The sequence below is a fragment of the Crocuta crocuta genome, unplaced genomic scaffold (assembly GCF_008692635.1).
Source record: "Crocuta crocuta isolate KB4526 unplaced genomic scaffold, BGI_CrCroc_1.0 scaffold231, whole genome shotgun sequence".
Lineage (NCBI taxonomy): Eukaryota > Metazoa > Chordata > Mammalia > Carnivora > Hyaenidae > Crocuta > Crocuta crocuta.
In genome coordinates this window covers 6,919,472-6,939,316 of record NW_027528357.1, presented here as the reverse complement: position 1 = coordinate 6,939,316, position 19,845 = coordinate 6,919,472, and the positions used below count along the sequence as shown (strand labels likewise).

General features: G+C 40.8%; 1 protein-coding gene across 1 annotated transcript in view; it reads right to left on the bottom strand.

Annotated features, from left to right (window-relative positions):
* The window catches only part of GAREM1 (GRB2 associated regulator of MAPK1 subtype 1), a 237,222-nt gene that overhangs the window by 8,424 nt on the left and 208,953 nt on the right, over nucleotides 1–19,845 (bottom strand). The window contains exon 7 of the mRNA XM_077753853.1: nucleotides 9,928–11,100. Within this exon, the coding sequence (XP_077609979.1) occupies nucleotides 9,928–11,100 (1,173 nt within the window). The remainder of the gene's footprint in view (nucleotides 1–9,927; nucleotides 11,101–19,845) is intronic.

Genomic DNA, 19,845 nt, shown 5'->3' with positions numbered 1-19,845 from the left:
CTCCTTAGTATTCACGTAGCTCATTGCCAACCCAGGGCTAAATACCAAACTTTTATTTAATTTATTGAAAGGTGGAAATGGTGAGTTCTGCTCTTTTTAGGACATTCTCTAGTCACTTTTCTTTAGTCTACAAGGAATATGCATGTGGCTGCCATCAAACACACTGACATAATTTAACAGTCAGGTTTTGAAGGAAGCTGTAAAAGGTGTCTGGGGGCTAAGAGCTGAGATCAGAGCCACTATCTACTTCCACTGTCCCTAAAAGTGGCCATCACTTTCCCTTCTCCTACACACTACATTAATTCCATTTTGCTATTGACTTGTTCAAAATATATGTCGAGTGCCTATCACATGCTCACCGAGCTAGTTTTGAGTATACAAAAATGAGTAGCTCATGGAATTAGTCGGGAAGAAGAGAGACACACACATAATCAAGATATAAATTGGCCATGTTGCAACACAAGTAAGAGCAGAAGTTAGTAGGTGCACTACTGAAAGGAGAAGAACAAATTTATAGGCAATTATCCGGAGAAAAGTCTTCAGAAGAAGGAATTACAAGTGCACAAAAGGTACAGAGGCATAAAAAAACATCAAAGTGCTGCTCTGGTCTGGGGGCTTCCACGACTAGACAGGTACTGGTGACATTTATCAGGCAGAAACTTAGAAGGAAGAACAGAGATTGGGAGAAACCAAGGAGTCCAGTTTCGAAAATACGTACTAACTGATATGTTCTAACTGATAGAATCTGAGTGATGGTGGCACGGGAATCTCAGTGAGAAGTGAAGAAGGCTGAATCCCTAAGCAATGGGCAGAAGAGGAGACGAAGGAGAAACACAAGTGACATCTTACCACTCACAGAGTAGAGTTCTGCCCGAATAGTGTCCAAGAAGTGAAGGGATGGGCAGACAGCAAGAGAATGTCAGTGTGAAGGTGGCAGGGTGTTGGGAAGCCAGGGAAGGTCTAGAAGATATGTGAAAGTAGGTCGCTGGGGACCTTAGCAAAGGAAGCCTGAATTAAATTAAAAAAAGAAACAAAAAAAGGCTTGGAAGCAGATTCCAGTGAGTCAAAGCTAGAACGGAAAGTGAGGGTGGACCGGGAGGGCAGACCATTCTTTTTAAGAATACTGACTAGAAATGAAGGGGGGAGGCAGTTATTAGAAAAGGATGGTGGACTGAAGAAGGCATGGGTTTTTATCCCCTCTGAACTTGGAAGAAACTTTAAAAATATGCCCAGGTACGTACATGCATATACATAACCTGGAGGCTGAGTGCTTACTGACTCCCAGGACCTATTTAAGAAGATGTGGAGAACACACATTTTTTTTTTCCCCATTGCTTTCTGCCTTGGCCAATCCACCACTGGCCACTGGAAAGCTAGAAAGAAATGGATGGTAACTTATTGTCTATCAGCTAAGCGAAGATAGAACACATCCAACAGAACGAATGCTTCAGAAAACTTCGTGTTTCTAAGTGAAGGTGGTCAACAAAGTCAAAACCCAACCCCAGTATTCGGTTGAAAAAAAAAAAAGGTATCAAAGAAAAGGACTGTTTTCTTTATTTTCAGAATACTGTCCATGAAGTTTAACTTGCTTTCCTGACTCTGGAAACAGCATTTAACCTTCCTTTCCCCTCACTACTCCCTTTAGCTCTGTTTGGCTGGGAGGGAACTGAGCACAATGTAAATGACTAATAGTTTGTGAAAAATGGACAAGGAAGTCTTCTCCCTAAATAGCCACATGTTAAGAGTAATGCATGAGAATTTGTTCAAAGTACAAAGCTCATTACTACACCACTGGAAAACAAGGTTACATGTGTTTGCTTAGAGGACAATTCAAATGCTACATACAACTGGCAGCACTTTATATATATTACCGATGGTCTGATTTCTTTCTCCTGTGACATTATCTTCCTTTGTCACTTCCTAGGGATTAAAAGATTACAAGAAACCAAACAAACACCAAGTGTTTATGAAACAGCATAGTGTAGGGGTGGGGGACTGTGGTATGCTGTTTCCTGGAAAGTCTTCACTTCTTGGAACTCTCTACTTCCATGGAAGATATGACATTCTTTACACTCTTTCACTAACTGGACCAAAGAGATCATTTAAGAAAAGTAAATGGAACACTTACTATGACATCTTTTGCATAGCCATCTTTTTTGGGGGAAAATCAATTTTATAGCCATGTGTGCAACTTGTAAATACAATAGCAGTGGATCTGGAGTTGAGGCCATATACTTCCCTTGTCTGTAGTTTAAAATGTACCATCATATGCCGGTGTGTGAAAATCTTTGGTTTCAAAGATCATGCTTCTTAGAATTGTGGACGGTCACCAAAGAGGTGCCGGGATATGAGGCGGGGTAAGGATCCTTTTACCTCTTTGTTGACAGTGACTCAGAAAGTACACAGATACTATACGTGAGCTTGGTCTAAAATTGGACTCACCTGTACTATGAGTTTTCTTCTCTAAAAAGCCGACTTCAGGATAATGTCAGCAATCGAAATAAAGGAGTTTTGTAACCATGCTTCCTTGAACTTTGCGACTTTGCCTTCACTGCATGCCCTCTGCCCTGTATTTTACATTGCTTCCCACACTCCCTCTCCCAGATAACAAAATCATTCCAGCCTTAAGAAATCTTATTTATAAAGAGGCTTTTATACAGAGTTCATAACCCTGTCACATACCCATCAGGATATTTTCAGCTAAACAGAAATTAAAGTTTATAATGACAAAACAGCAATAAATGAACCTCTATGTGATTAACTACGCAAGGGCAGATGTGATTTACAGTCAAAATCCTGATTCTTAGATGCATACTTTCTCCCCCTAGTTTTATGCTCTGATGATAAGGACCTAACATAGACCTGGGTTTGAAATGACCTCCAATCTCCAAGCCTCGGGCAAGGGAGGCAAGAAGGGCAAGTGGTTCTGAAAAGAATACTTGTTTAAATTCTAGGGTGTTTCTATGGACTCAGGAGAAGGAATATGCCATTGGGGCAGAGAATAAAGCCCTTTTCTGAGCAAAGAGTATAATATATGATAGATATATTTAAATAGTGTATAACCTTCACATTAATGTGATTTTGTGCAAATGGTACCCAAGAGTGCAGATTTGAAATAAGAGCTACTGCACAGAATATTATAATTACTTTATTAACAGTCTAATCATTGAGACTTTCAATGGACACAGGAGGAAAACATTTCTTGGCATAGAAGCTTTCATTTAAAAGCAAATAACCTACATGAACCAGAGGTAATTAGTTTCAAAATTACGAAAACACAATAATAATTTAGCCCTTATTTCAATTATCAAATGGGAACGTAGGTATGCCTTGCTTATAAGGTCTCCTCAAAAAGTCATAATTAAAATTAATTAAATGTCAAATGTCCTGGGAGACCTCATTAATTAGTGGAATCCTGAGTGAATCTTTTTGTAGAGCAATTACTTTGAAAAGTAAATAGTCACTTCTAGAGTAATCTCTTTAGTACCTAAGCCAGAATATTCTTTTAGATTTATTTAAGAAAATCTGTCTTTTAATGGCTTTTCTAATGTTAACATTTGACACAGGAAAAATTCCCAAAGACAAAATAAAATAAAAATCTGGAGTAAAATCTGTTCTCATAGTCACTTTTCTTAGTTTATAAACGAACATCTTTTTATAGTTTTTTTCCTAACTTTGGTAGTCATGTGAGGTCCCAAATTCTGTAGGGTAGACACTTCCAGGTGGTGACACCTGGTTACACCATGACCTAGCCTCGTCATGCTGAGGAACAGAATTAGTCAAGGCAACTTCTCAGCCTTAATATTTCTATACAGGTTTGCCTGGGAATTCCACTGTCTTGACATGTGTTTGCAGCCTTAGAGCCACATGTGGCTTTTCCACAGATACCCTAGAGTTCTTCAAAGCCCTCAATTGCCTCATTAAAGGACTACATGTTATTGGGGTCCAGGATGCTTTGATGAGGACAAATCTGGCTCCACAGCTGGGGAACTATAACATAACACCTAGCTTATCAAGTGGATATGTTAGTAGTCAGATGAAAAGAATATTTTGTTTTAAATTTTGTTGTTGTTGTTGTTCATTTATTCTTGAGAGAAGAGAGACAGAGAGAGGGAAACACAACTCGAAGCAGTCCCCAAGCTCTGAGCTGTCAGCACAGAATTCAACACAGGGCTCACACTTACCAACTGTGAGCTCATGACCTGGGCTGAAGTTGGACACTTAAACGACTGAGCCACAAGGAGCCCCTGTTGTTTTTAAACCCAGTAAGTTTTTTTTGCAATACCTCAGGGACCCAGCAAAATTAAACTATCACACATGCTTCTGGAATGTGGGGGCAATGGTGCCCGCTTGCGTATTGGGTTGGCTGTGGAGGGAGATGTGCCTGTTTCCGTCAGCCTCCCTGACTCTGAGAGGGTAGACCGTACCCTCATTAAGAAAGGACTGAGGGAAAAAAAACATCCACAAAATCATTTTCTGTCTGACTCTAAACTGGAATCTATCCCATATTAAGTTATGGCTATTATTTATTAAATGCTTACCAAGTGCTAGGGCAAAGTGCCAAGTACTTTGTGTGGTATGATCATGCAATGAAGAAGCTGTTATTCTCCCCACAGGAACTGACTCAGGGAGGTTAAGTATTTTGCTAAAGCTATGAAGCTACTATGTGGTAGAGTGAGGAGGATTCCAATCTATGGCTCTTAACGTGGTGTTATGTGCCTCTAATTATCTATCACATAAGTGTAGCAGGTCACTTCTCTCCCCGCTTCTAGTTAAATTCCACCAAGAGAGGGAAATGAAGCCTCTGGGAATGCTTAGCATTTCTTCCCATTTACCTACCAATTGTTCAGCCAGTATGAGCCAGATTCAGATACCCCAACTCACTTCTGTATATCTCAGTCTATTTTTTTTTCAAGCATCTACAGACTAGGTCCAATCAAACGTGGCATTAAATTCACCCTGCAAGTCTTACTTTTCCCAAACACCAACAACACAGTGTGCTCCATTACAGGAGCTTTATTTGTGATGGACTTTGAGCCTTATGAAATGAATATATGCTGCCAATCCATCTTATAACAAATCCTTCCACTTAGTTTCTCAGGGGCTATGGGGCTTCATGCTACACCATGGTTATCACATTCTTCATCAATATGGCAGTAATAGTTGGTTTAAGCCAGTGGCTCACAACCTAAAGTTCCTTTGATGATTTTCTTCTCATGACCCTCAGGAATTGCTGTAATGTCAATGACCAAGTAAGAGTAAATATACCTTTTTGTCTGTTACTGGATATGATGGAGGATCTTCATCCCTGGGTTCTGGAGTCCCCAGGTTGGACACTGCTGCATGAATCACTTTAGAAGAGTTGTGATCCTACAGTTTTGATAATGATCTGTAATTCAGTGTGTAGACCAGAACAGCCTGGGACTTGCACATTCTATTTATAGAATGTCATGCAATATAAAGTCTTTCCATTATTGCTTTCCAAAATGGCATCTTAAAAATTGTTTATTTTTAAAAGAGAAAGAGAATGTGGGGTGCTTGAGTGGCTCAGCTGATTAAGCATCTGACTCCAGATTTTGGCTGAAGTCATGATCTCATGGTTTGTGGAGTTTGAACACTGTATCGGGCTCTGCGCTGGCAGTGCAGAGCCTGCTTGGGATTCTCTCTCTCATTCCCTCTCTTTGCTCCTGCCCAGCTCACACACACACACACACACCCACACTCTCTCTCTCTCAAAGAAATAAACTTAAAAAAAAAGTATCTCCTTATTTAAAAAGGGGGGGTGGTGGGTAGAGAGAGCTAGAATGTGAGCGGGAAAAGGGCAGAGACAGAGGCAGACAAAGAATCCCGCAGGTTCTGTGCTGTCCTATGCGGGGCTTGAACCCACCAACCATGAGATCATAACCTGGAATGAAATCTAGTCAGACACTCAACCAACTGAGCCAGCAAGGCACCTCCAAAATGGCATCTTCTAAAGAGGAAAAAATAAAAAGACAGTTCTTTAAGACTGTCACTTGTTGAGTGCATCCAGGTAAATAGTTTGGACCTATCAACCAGTACCCAAAAAATTAAGATGACGGAGAGAGGCCCACGATGTTATGAAGTAGACGGTGTGTTCAGAATAAATGCAGTAAGCAAAAGGATAATCCATTTAAGAAGGACTGTCAGGTCATTCTGATTTGAGGGCACTTTGCACAGTTAAAATAGCGAAATGTCACCATTCAGTGATCTGGCTGGGCTCCTTCAGTCTGGGCTCACCTGCACCAACTCTGAGGAGTACACCTGGCTGCATCCCTTCTCTGCCTGGATCTGTGCTTACTTGTTCTCGGGGTATTCCTATTAGGACGGGAATAGCCACTTATAGTCTGGAGAAACAACTGGAAGAGCTTTGCTTTCAAAAAAACTGTATTAAACAATCTTTACAAAGACACACGGTGACTACAGCCTAATTCTAAATAGCCACATCAAATACAGTCTAATAGGGATAAACCGATTACTCCTCCACTGAGGATTTTTGATCTGGCCCCACCACCTCGTTTTCCACTTTAAGGTACAGGCAGGGAAGTGCTGAGAAACGTAACCCAATGACTCCGGAACTGCAGCACGATGCATGGAACACAGTAAGTGTCATTGTGGAAGGGGAAAGATTCATTCTCACATTTACAGAAAGAAACAAACACCTTCGAAATTTGCTGGGGAGAGAGCGCAGGTCCATGTTGTAACTTAGGACACCAAGGCAGGAAGTGCAGGAGGAAGAGAAGAGTGAGAAGAAAATGAATAGGCTGATACACACTGCAATGGAGCCATTGTGCCTCTGTGTCTTCACAGGACTGGGTCATGGACTGTGGCAAACGGAGTTCACTCACTGATCACCAGCTTTGCTTCCCTGCTTCCCTTTCAGCACAGGGTGGCTCAGTTGGTTAAGCGTCCGACTTCGGCTCAGTCATGATCTCGAGGTTTGTGTTCCAACCCCACATCGGGCTCTGTACTGACAGCTCGGAGCCTGAAGCCTGCTTTGGATTCTGTGTCTCCCTCTCTCTGTCCCTCCCCCACTTGCACTCTGTTTCTGTCTCTCAAAAATACACATTAAAGAAAAAAAAAAGACACACTTTCTTTGACTCCATTCCATTGCTCCAGCACCTTCTATCCCTAAAGACCTGGTGAGAATTGTCACCTTCCCAGATGATGTCTCACTTGAAAGTGGCCTCACTTGAAAGCTTATTACCATCTTTAATTATTAGGCGGGACAGCTGTTAAGATTCAAGTTATGTTTTCCTCCCAGGACTCACTCCAGTACAACTTTCCAAAAAAGTTTTATTTAATTCTGCGGGAGCACTTGAATTTATGCCCCATTAAAGTTCCCTTTTGAAAATTACAAGCTGAAGCCACATCTAACAATTAGGACGTTTTTGGATCCCACATACTTCCTAAAAATGGAAAACTCATTTCATGGTCACAGAGCCAATAGAAAAATATGACTTCATTTGAAATGCCTAATTTTTTTCAAGTAAATTAAGTGATTTCAGGTGTTTAAAAATTTTTTAAAAAAGATTATAGCATTCTATAAACACCGGACATGCTCTGAGAAGATTCTCTTGTAAGAAATCACACTGGAGACTGGAGACCAAAATCTCTTCTTCTCCTGTGAGGTTTGCTCTTACTTTCAAATTTAACTCTCACATTTTTAGTACCAAGGTCAAGATAGAGCCTCTTAATATTTATGTTCTTACTCATCATTCAATTACGCCACAGAACAAACAAGTGGCGCTAGGTTCCTATTTCTAGACTTAGTTACATAATGACTTTGGGTGTGACCACCATGGATGAGTTAATCAATCAGTCAACAAACATGAGCCCCCCCATGTGCCAAGTTGTATGAGGACAGCTGGCGTGGTCACAGCCCTACTGAAGATCGGGGTTCCAAGCTTCCAGTAACATCAAATAAAGAGCTGAGTCGAGACATACTGAAAACAGCTCACTTTGTGGAAGGAGCATCTCCTTTACCTGTTTCCTTGGGGGGAGGGGGAGAAGTGGGGGGCAATATCCTTGGACATGAGTAAAAATGGCAAGGACTCTAACTTCACCAAGACTTCCCCCAAATCTTCCATGGCCCCTACTGGGTACAGGGATCTCTGGGCTTATGTGTTAAAGTCTGTGGAAGATCCTGCAAGGAGTAAGGGCAAGTCCAGATCTGCAGTCTTTGGGGGGTTATATCCTAGAGCAGATAGCCAGAGGGGGGTCCTGTCTCAGGAAACTGCAGCAATGAGGGCTCTGCATGGACAGCTAAGTGTGACGGTGGGTACAAAGTGCCGCCCGATGTTCAGGGCTCTCCATGACCTGCCTCCAGCCTTTTCAGCCATCACTGCCTTTCATATGTCCTAGTCACCCTGTTCCATTGGCTCAATAGAACTTCCTTTTCCCGCACCCGCACCTGTCCCCGCTTCCACACCTTTGCTCATGCTATTCTGTCTGGAATGCCTTTCTTATTTCTCTGCTCTTCCAATTCATGTCTATTCTCCCAGCTCATTTAAAATGTCATCATCTCCATGAAGCTTCTCTCACGCATCACCCAACTAGAAGTTTCTTTCACCTCTGGATTCCCACACATTGTCTGTATATATTTCTTCTATTGTTTACCATATTGTAATCTGTATGACAGTCATCTCATTTCATCTGTTAACTTCCCTATAAAACCCAAAGATACCAGAGTCCAGAGTCTTATTGATGGTTCTATTTCTCACATCCCACCCAGTGTTTCCAGGGTTCTGAAACTGGGTTCTGCAAAGCTGCAGGGTTCCACAGAGGTGTCCTGAGACCACCAGGCGGAGCAGAGAGAAGAGGGAAACACGGAGACCCCGGCCCCTCAATGTACTTCGGTCAGATGAGGTCTGATTTTAATTCTTCTATTTATTGTGATTTGTGTAAGCCTTTTTTTTTTTTAAGGGTTCTGCTAGAGGCAGAAAAAATGAAAAACACTGCAGTAGACAGTGTCAAATAAGTGAAGAGAACTATACCCTATGTCTCTAATGCTTTCTTGATTCAGAGATATAATTCCAGTGATTAAAAAGGAGGAGCAAAGGTTCGGAGTACCCATCAACCAAAGGATACAGTCACAACAGAGGGGCTTTTCTCCTGTCCCATATTGATCTTTTTACATTAAGATTTGATAGAAGCCCCCAGAGCACTGAATGAGTTATGTTTAAGGTATTAAAACAGAACTGCTCTGGCTCCTGGTTCTGCTCTGGTGTGAGTGTGTATGCATGTACACGGGCACACCTACTGTGCTCTGGTCTCAATGTAACTTCAGGGATACAGGAAAGGGTTACATATCATGCTGATGTCTCTTAATTCCTCTCCTCCCAGCCCCCAAATAAATCCACTCTTCCTTTAGTCTGTACCACTATAACTGGCACTAAATACCCACTCTGTTGCTCAGGCTAAAGTTCTAGAAGTCTTCCTTGATTTGTCTTTCCTTCATTACCCACATTCAATTTATCAGTAAGTGCAGTCAGGTCTAACTCTAAACATGTTCTGAAGCAGCTCATTTCTCCCTGCTACCAATGGCTGTGGTTCAGAGCCTCATCATTTCCTACCTCCTCCATTACTATAACGCCTCTTCTCTGGTCTCCGCGGTCTGCCCTCTCCTCCTTATTATCCATTCTCCAGGTAGCAGCAAAAGTCAAGTTTAAACCTCTCTCATTTACAAGCTCTCAAGGTTTGTCATCAAACATAAGAGTACAACTCTAACTCCTCACTGGTAAAAATAATCTAGCAAGCATGTCTATACCACTCCAAATTAAGCAAATTTGCTCCTCTGGATAATTTCCCATCAGGGAGTTTTCCTTTTGTTAGGAAAGAAGATGCATTAGTAGGTGCCTGAGCAGAGAGATGGAAAGGTGCCGTCACTCAAACACAGAAGGGACTTACGGCTTCAGATTTGGGAGGCACTGGAGGCGGAGGTAGGGCGATCTCTGAAGACTTCACTGCCGCTCCCAGAGCTCCGGGGGCAGGAAGAGGAGAGGCTGCACACTTGGACCGGACAGAACCTCTAGGCTGATCACATCTGCTCTTCTCGCTCAGGGAACGAGTGAGAGGCTGCTGGCCGGGCTTGCCGTCCTCTAGCCAGAGCTCTTCGTAAGGAAGTTCTGATTTTCCCGGGATGCCTGCTGATTCCTCACCGGCTTCCGGGAAAAGGTAGTCGCTCCCACTATCACCCAGGTCCTGGTAGGGCAGGATGTCATGAGGAAAGGGGGCCCACTCTCCCCCCAGGTCCCTGCAGCCATGAAGGTTCACCTCACTATTGCCATGGAGATTGTTGCCATACACACAGACGGAGAGCCGGTGGAAGGACTGGGTGAGCTCATCGCGAGCGTAGCTAAGTGAATTGGGCACGTGGTTGTGGCCAGAGCACCGGCCCTTCTTGGGGCTCTTGCAGTCCTCATTCCAGTCAGTTTTCACGTCTCGGACAGCCCGGGAATACTCATCGATGTCGAACTGTTCTTGGCAGATACCCAGCCAGTGATGGACCAGGGTTTCGGGCCACACTTCTCCCTTTACCAAGTGTTCTGGGAGGCTAAACTTGGGGACAGTCAAGTGCAAAGGGAAGTGCATGGGGAGGATCTTGTTGTTCCGCAGCACACAGCAAACCACCACTGTCTTGGTCTGGATGTTCACAAACTTGTAGCGATGCCCCTCGCGGATGAAGTGGAGGTCATAGGGGTTCCTGGGGGGAGGGCTGGGCACAGTCACATTCACGGGGAGCCTGGTTTTCTCCACAATGTTGCGGATGGTGTGTTCGCCCTCCTGCATCTGAAGTTCCAGGGGACTCCGGGTGCTAAATCTGCCCTTGCACTGGAATGGAAGGCTAATGCTTTCATTGGTCCGGTGATTCATGCAAATGAGGCACGGCATTTTGCCTTTTCCCAGCTTGCTGATGGAATTGAGTTTCCCAATCTTTTTGAAGATTGTGTTGAGTCGTGACTTTTCTTTGAAAGTCTTCGCATACAAGATTTCTGCCTGCCCCATTAGAGTGAGTTCATCCCCAGTACAGAGGGTGATGTTATAAACTTCGGTGTCCTCATTGCACTCACCCGAAGCAACCTACAATAGGGTAAATCAAATATTAGGTTAGTTTCTTTCAGTCCAGTCCCACAAAGAAGTAGACAGCTTGCCATTAAGACACACAAGCACACATACAGAGGAAAACGCTATCCTAACATTCCTTTTATAAAACTTATATGGCTAACTATAAAAAGAAGATACTCGTTCAGCCTTTCAAAAACACACTCTGTTGGGGCACCTGGGTGGCTCAGTCAGTTAAGCATCTGACTTTGGCTCAGGTCATGATCTTGTGGTTTGTGAGTTCAAGCCCTACATCGGGCTCTGTGCTGACAGCTCAGAGCCTGGAGCCTGCTTCGGATTTGTAGTCTTCACCTCTCTCTCTGTCCCTCTCCCACTCACACTCTGTCTCTCTCTCTCTCGAAAATATACATTAGAGAAAAATTAAAAAAACATACTTTGTTCTGAAGAAAAAAGCAATTTGCTCATTAATAAAAATTTGAGAAACATGGAGAAAAGACACAAAAAGAAAATAACACCCATGGGCCTGGTTCAGAGATAGGTATGGTTAATGGTTTGATAAACATCCTTCCAGTTTGTCCATGTAGAATAGCCTATCATATGAATAATTATTTTAGGACATTAATCTCATCATTCTATCTTTTCCAGTTATAAAAAATGCTTCCATGAACACCACTGTAAGAAAATTCCTTATTTTTTAGTATTCAAATTTTATGAAATTAGAATTAGGACAGAGGATGTAAAAATGTCTTGTTTCTCCCTGTTCTTGAATTTTATTCTATTCACGTTCATTGGAAGAAATATTAGACAATACAGATGTAAAAATGAACAAATTTTAGTCTTACCACTAAAGAAAATCTATGTTAACAATTTTACATAAACAGAAAGAGAAAAAAAGAAATGAGATGTGTCACCTATCTTGTAGATTTGTAAACACATACACACACTTTTCTTGTTTCATTTCTCACTGTATTCATTTTCTTGTGTACTGATCTGATCTTCTGTATTTGATTATCTGGGGATATGCCTTAATTTTTGAGTAGTTCCTTATTGTTAGATGAGTTTTCCCAATGTTTAGCAATTATAAATAGTACTGCAATGGATTTATTATTTTCTTTTACAGTTCAACATTTTCCTTAGGTTAACAGCCCAGAAGTTGAATTGCATGGGTGAAGCTATATCTACACTGAAGAGGTCTAGTATGTACTTACTATTGTGCTCCATCAATGTTATGCTTATTTACACTTCTTTCACTATATGAAATTATCTGTCTCTCCATACCCAGGCTAAAGAAGTTGAATATTTACCAATATTAAAGGTAAAGCATGCATCCTGCATTTATTTATTCACATTTTATTTTCATTTGATTTATTTGACTATTAGGATACTGAATATGTTTTGGTATTTATTTATCTGGCTATTTAGATATCTCTTACTTTGTGAATGTCTATTTGTGTCCTTCACACATTTTTCTAATGGAATGCTCATCTTGTCGATTACTTTTCATGTAATGTGAATGTCCTTTATGCTATATATTTATCAATTTGTTGTTTGGATTTCAACTTTATAACTTCTTTAAGTGCTAGAGGTTTCTCTTCCTATGTAGAAAACATTTTCAAAATTTTCCTTTGTAATTTCATTCTTGGGCAGTATGCTTCTACTAGTTAATAAAAATCATTGATTCTGGCCTATTTTTCCAGGTGAACTTCACAATCATTTTGTCGATGGTTTGCATTGGTAATTTTATTGGAAGTGAATCTACCTGCTGTTTTGGCAAGGAGTGACATCATCATCATATTTCTAATAGGCACATGATAATTGTCATCATTTATTGAGATCTTTTATTTCCCTAATTAAGTTTGCCTTTGTTATCGATCCCTGAACATTGCTGTTCATTTGTACTTGTTGCATATGATTTGATGTTATCCCCCTCTGTCCAGTAACCTCACTGTAACCATTTTTCCCAGTTGATAATCTTGAGATTCTTAGGTGATTAAATCTTATGTAACCAATACAAAATTTATCATCTTTTCAGTTTTCATCCCTTCTCCCTGACAGTGTGGTGGTGAGAGTGTTGTTCCATAATTTAATGTGATCATCAGTATTTTAATATCAAAAATGGGAAATTCGATGGTTTGAGATGGATTTTTTAAATCATATTAGTAATGTGTCTTACCAATTCTAGTTGTAATGTTCTAGTTCTAAATGTTTCTACAAAAAATTAAATTTTTTTTAATGTTTTATTTATTATTGAGAGACACAGAGAGACAGTATGAGCATGGGAAGGGTAGAGAGAGGGGGAGACACAGAATCTGAAGCAGGCTCCAAGCTCTGAGCTGTCAGCCCCGACGTGGGGCTCAAACTCACAAACCATGAGATCCTGACCTGAGCTTGAAGTCAGATGCTTTACCAACTGAGCAACCCAGGTGCCCCAAGAAATTTTTTTAATGTTTATTTATTTTGAGAGATAGGGGAGAAGGGGGAAAGAGAGAGGGAGAGGGAGAGGGAATCCCAAGCAGGCTCCACACTGTCATTGCAGAGCCCAATGTGGGGCTTGACCTCACAACTGTGAGATCATGACCACAGCCAAAATCAAGACAGTCAGACACTTATCTGACTANGGAGAGAGAGAGAGAGAGAGAGAGAGAGAGAGAGAGAGAGAGAGAGAGAATCCCAAGCAGGCTCCACGCTGTCATTGCAGAGCCCAATGCGGGGCTTGACCTCACAACTGTGAGATCATGACCAGAGCCAAAATCAAGACAGTCAGACACTTATCTGACTGAGCCACCCAGGTGCCCCTCTACAAAGAAATTTAAAAAATGTTTTTAATCAAATGCCATTTCTGCATAGTCAATATAAAATAAAATAGTCATATGTTTTCTTTTAATTTTGATGTGCTATATACTGTTTTATATAACAGTAGATTTTCAAATATTGAAACAACCTTACATGCCTGGAATAGTTGTGATCATGGTGCACTTAAAACTACACTGCATGATTCTCTCTGATACTATTTCATCCATGACTTATGTATCTTAGTCACAGGTGAAATTAGTCTATAGTTTTATGATGTTATCTTTGTCAGGCTTTAGTATCAGGCTTTAAGCCTGAGATTGTTTTTTTTTTTTTCCTTTTATGTTATTGAAAAAAAATCTGGGTAAAATGACTGACAATGTTCACATTGTTTACCAAGCAGTAATCATCAGTATGTGTTTAGAAAACCTGGCATGGCAATCTCTGTAAATAGTTTTTTACCCACTATTCTAGGTCATCTCTATGTAATTTTAAACTCTGGAACAGCAATCTGTCAATCCATATTAGCACTATAAAAAACAGACAGTTCTGTTGTTTCTATAGTGAAGTGCATTTCTCTGTAGTACGCATTATCAGAACATAAAGGGCAGCACAATATTATTTTAATGGTAGCTCAGTCTGCTAAAGTCCATTTTAGGTGACACAGATTAACTGTTATTATTATTTTTAACAAGACCTCAACTTAATTGTATTTACTTTCAGGCTCTGTATTCACCTGGGCATCTATATTGGGGTAAGTTTAGGAATCTAAATGAATAAATTAATAATAAACAAACACAATTTGGGGGGCTTAGGTGGTTCAGTAGGTTGAGGATACAGAGTTGAGCCCCAAATCAGGCTCTGCATGAAGCCTGCTTGAGATTCTCTCTCTCCCTCCCCCCTTCTCTCCTCTGCTTGCACACTCTAAGATAAAATAAAATAAAATAAATATAAATTATTTTGAATTTCAGATTTGCAGAAAATTAGCAAAGCTGTACGCCTTTTGTCTAACTTCTGTTTTTAAAATTTTTAAATGTTTTATTTATTTCTGAGAGAGAGACAGCGTGAGCAGGGGAGGGTCAGAGAGAGAGGGAGATACAGAATCCAAAGCAGGCTCCAGGCTCTGAGCTGTCAGCACAGAGCCCGACGTGGGGCTCAAACCCACAAACCGCGAGATCATGACCTGAGCCGAAGTTGGACGCTCAACTGAATGAGCCACTTAGGCACCCCTAACATTCTACTCAACCATGGCACATTATCCAAACTAATAATTTAACACTAATACAAGACTACTAAGTTAGGCACAAAGCTTTATTTGGATTTCCTTAATTTTTTTCCACTAATGTCCTTTTTCTGTTCCAGGATACTACAAAGCATCCAGTCCTTTATTCTGTGAGTTTCTTGGTCTTTCCTTATTTTTTATGACCTTGAGAGTTTTAAAGAATATGGATTAGGCTGTTCTTTTTTTTTGGGGGGGGGGAGAGAGAGAGAGAGAGGGAGAGGGAGAGAGAGAGAATCTTAAGTAGGCTCCATGCTCCTTATGTGGGGCTCCATTCTACAACCCTGGGATTGATCCCATGACCCTGGGATCATGACCTGAGCTGAAATCAAGAGTTGGATGCTCAACAAACTGAGGCACCCAGGTGCCCAGAGAAGAGGGTTTTTATTTTTAAGCTAATAAATCATTTATATATTATAGTATTTGGCACATATGAGGGCTGACTTTCTTTTCCTAGAGGATTTATAACCTCAAGGTTTCAGTTACTTTATTCTCTTGACTTTGGTCACCAAGAGTCCTTAAGGAGATTCATTTGCTATTAATTCTACTTTTAGTTTATCTCTAAGGTTTTATTTCCAGCTAGCATCTAGCTATGTTTACAAGAATACAGATCAGAGGTCAGTAAATTATTGTGCACAGTCCAAATCTGGTCTACTATCTGACTTTGTAAATAAAGTTTTATTAGGAGATTGCTATGTTCATTCATTTTTTAAAATATTTTTTATTTATTTCTAGGAGAGAGAGAGAGACAGCGTGAGCAGGGGAGGGTCAGAGAGAGAGGGAGATAACAGACTCTGAAATTGGCTTCAGGCTCTGAGCTGGCAGTCAGCACAGAGCCCGGCGCGGGACTCAAACCCACGAACTGCGAGATCATGACCTAAGCGAAAGTCGGACGCTTAACCGACTAAGCCACCCAGGCGCCCCACTATGTTCATTCATTTATGCACAGTTTATGACTGCTTTGACTCTACAAGGTCACGTTGAGTAAATGCAACAATAACGGTAAGCCCACAAACTAAAAAAAAGAAAGAAAGAAAAAAAAAGGTAGTCTCCATGTTGGGCATGGAGCCCAATGCAGGGCTTGAACTCTCAACCATGAGATCAAGGCCTAAGCTGGTATCAAGAGTTGGACTCTTAACTGACTGAGCCACCCAGCTGCCCCACCACAAATATATTTATTCTTTATCCCCTTACAGAAAAAGTTTGCCAAACCCAGGTATAGATGAATGAAAAGATCTATGGCCTTTGGAAATTAATTGGAACAAAACTATTAATTAAATTACAAGCTGAGTTTGTATCTGCCTTTACTATTAGGTGAACTCAGTCAAAATGAGAACACTACCATCTACTTTGCAAGCTTAATCAATGTATGTAAACAACTTCCCACAGTGGCAAGCTCTCAATGAACAGAGGCCATTACTATTCTTATTACCTTTATGAACAATAAAAACATTAAAGAAATTTTAAAAAGTAGGCTCTGTGCCCAATTTGGGGCTCAAACTCACAACCCTGAGATCAAGAGTTGCCTGCTCTACCAACTGAGCCTGCCAGGTGCCCCCAAAACACTTAAATACTTTTTTAAAAAAATGAATGTTTATTCATTTTGAGAGACAGTGAATGTGAGCAGGGGAGGGCAGAGAGAGAGGGGGACAGAGGATCCTAAAGGGCTCTGTGCGGACAACAGACCGCGGGGTTGGTGCCGACTGTGGGGCTTTAACTCATGAACCATGAGACTATGACCTGAGCCAAAGTCAGATGCTTAACCAATTAGGCCCCCCAGGCTCCCCACAAAAACATTTAAATTCTAATAATGCTGTTTCATATTGACTTACACTTCTCTGTATGTTCATGGTGGTTTCTATTTCTACCCACTACTGTTTTCAAGCCTAAACCACTACTTTTAAGCATTATCCTTTCTTCTGTACTGAAGAATTGCTCAAGTTTTTGTTCAATATGTTATCCCAAAATAAAACTTAATGTCAGAATGGGGCTTGAAATATCCTTACAGTTACATCCCAAAGGAAGTGAACATATTGAAATGATTCAAAAAAAAATATACCATTTTAAGACAGACTAGTGTCCAAAATGCTCAGATGCACTGCTGTACTTCCTTTTTAGTGAAACTTTGTAAAAAACTTGGCAGTTCATCCATTTGGATCAGGATGGAGACAGGGATGTTGAGAGAAAGGGTTCTCATGAGACTGAAGAAACACACACACATTCACTGATATAACAAACGATTTCCAATTAACATACAAGGAGCCAACAGCACTTCTCAATTGCAAAGGAATAACACAGCGTATGTTTCTTTCTAGCCCTTTAAATCGATACTTAATATATTTTTCCTAATTTACCTTTATAAACATACACCTTCTAGAATGAAGAAATCATACAGTCTAGTGAGTACCACACACCAAATGAACTGAAAGAGAATGTCCATGTAGCTTGTGAGACACAAATCAGACACCACGGATCAAAATTATCCTTACCAAATGTCACTCTCTACGCACATTTAACAGTTTTGTCTATGTTTTTGTGTATGTGTATAGTTCTAAAGGAAGTAACTCCTACTCCCATACATAAAAATGTATAACATATGTGAGTACAATCAGTTAATTCCACGCTCCCAACCCTGATGGCATCATTAATGCCAGCAATTAGTTCTGCATAAATTATGAGACTAACGTCCCAACCGATCTTGTGGTCACGGTCGGTGACGGGCGAAGACTCTCCTGAATAAATGCTCTTCCTTTGGCACTTGACCCAAACAGTCTCCTCCGGTTCCCACAGATGTGATTTATTTGCATAATTTCTTTCCTTTTTTATTTTTTTAATAGCAAAAGAAACAATGCATTCTGTCTAAGTGCTTCGGTATGTGTGCCTGGCTAACATTTCCAGTTTCAATGTTTCCTGAGAGGAAGTAATTCAAAGTGTATTATCTAAACAACTCTAATAGGTCTCATCCAGGAAACTGTCAGGGTTTTACTGTTCATAATACCTTTCGGAATTAATGCCCCATGGTCAAGCAACATTTTAAAACACTAATGTAAAATTTTACACACATCCACACCCACAGACATCTCTGGCAACAGATAATCTGTTTTCTAAGAACGGTGTTCTAAAGATCAAACGCGTAACAGAGATCAACATTTCACCTCTTGAAAAAACCTCAGGATAGATCTGACTGCTAGATCAAATAACTAATATTTGATTAATATTAGGTCATTTTCCCCAAAACATCAATTTTTGTACCTCTTTCTTTTGGGAAAAATGGCAGAAAATGAGGAACAGGCATGGAGAGTTAAGATAAATGTCAATCCTGAGTGTTTCTCCCTCTCCCCCTTTTTCTAAACAGGAAACAGGGCAAGGATGAGGAGTACATGGCAATGATTTAATTTGTGGTGGTACAGCAGAGGGCTCGCCAAATGGTAGTTCTTTAGACAAGGTCTCAAAACCTCAGATGACAAACAACAACATCAAGAACAACAAATTCTAAAACCACTGGGCTATCTTCAAACACTGACATAACTAACCTCCTACTCCTTCTTTTAACAAATAGGAAAACTAAGAAACGTTCTGAATGACTCTTGAAAATAAAGGACATCTGACTCATGGGAAAGAAAACATGCAATTAAAATTTTTTTCCTTACAACTGACAAAATTTAGGTTGAACAATAATCGATAATTTCTGGTCTCTCTGGAATATAGCCAAGAAGAAGGCAGTGAGCTAAAGGCCTCTGAGCAGCCTAAAAGATGTGATGTTAATATTAGGGCTTATAGAAAAGCCTTGAAGGACCACCATATTTCATCATGCTTACTCCTCTATGATAAAAATTCCGTTCAAACTGGATACCAGCCCACAGGAGAATAGAAGTGGAAATTAAAACTGGAAATGGGGGGGAAGGGGTGCCTGGGTGGCTCAGTCGGTTAAGGGTCTGACTTTGGCTCAGGTCATGATCTTGTGGTTTGTGGGTTTGAGTCCTGCATCAGGTTCTGGGCTGACAGCTCAGAGCCTGGAGCCTGTTTCAGATTCTGTGTCTCCCTAGCTCTCTGCCCCTCCCCTGTTTATGCTCTGTCTCTCTGTCTTAAAAATAAACTATTGGGGCGCCTGGGTGGCTTAGTCGGTTAAGCGTCTGACTTTCGCTTAGGTCATGATCTCGCGGTTCGTGGGTTCGAGCCCCGTGTCGGGCTCTGTGCTGACTGCCAGCTCAGAGCCTGGAGCCTGTTTCAGTCTGTGACTCCCTCGCTCTCTGACGCTCCTCTGCTCACACTGTCTCTCTCTCTCTCCTAGAAATAAATAAAAACATTAAAAAAAAAAAGTTAAAAAAAAATAAACTATTAAATAAAAAACCTGGNCTGGAGCCTGTTTCAGTCTGTGACTCCCTCTCTCTCTGACGCTCCTCTGCTCACACTGTCTCTCTCTCTCTCCTAGAAATAAATAAAAACATTAAAAAAAAAAGTTTAAAAAAAATAAAATAAACTATTAAATAAAAAACCTGCAAATAGGGATGATTCATTAAGGCAAGTGTTCTAACCAATATAAGAGGCAACAAACAATGTGACTGAGACCAGAAAACCCAATTCTCAGGGTGTAAGGTCTCTCCGTTTAACGACAAAAGTCACACACACCTAAGGAGATGGAAAGAAGTTTAACTTTTGTTCAAGTGCTTCTCTTTAAGATGACAAAAACAGTA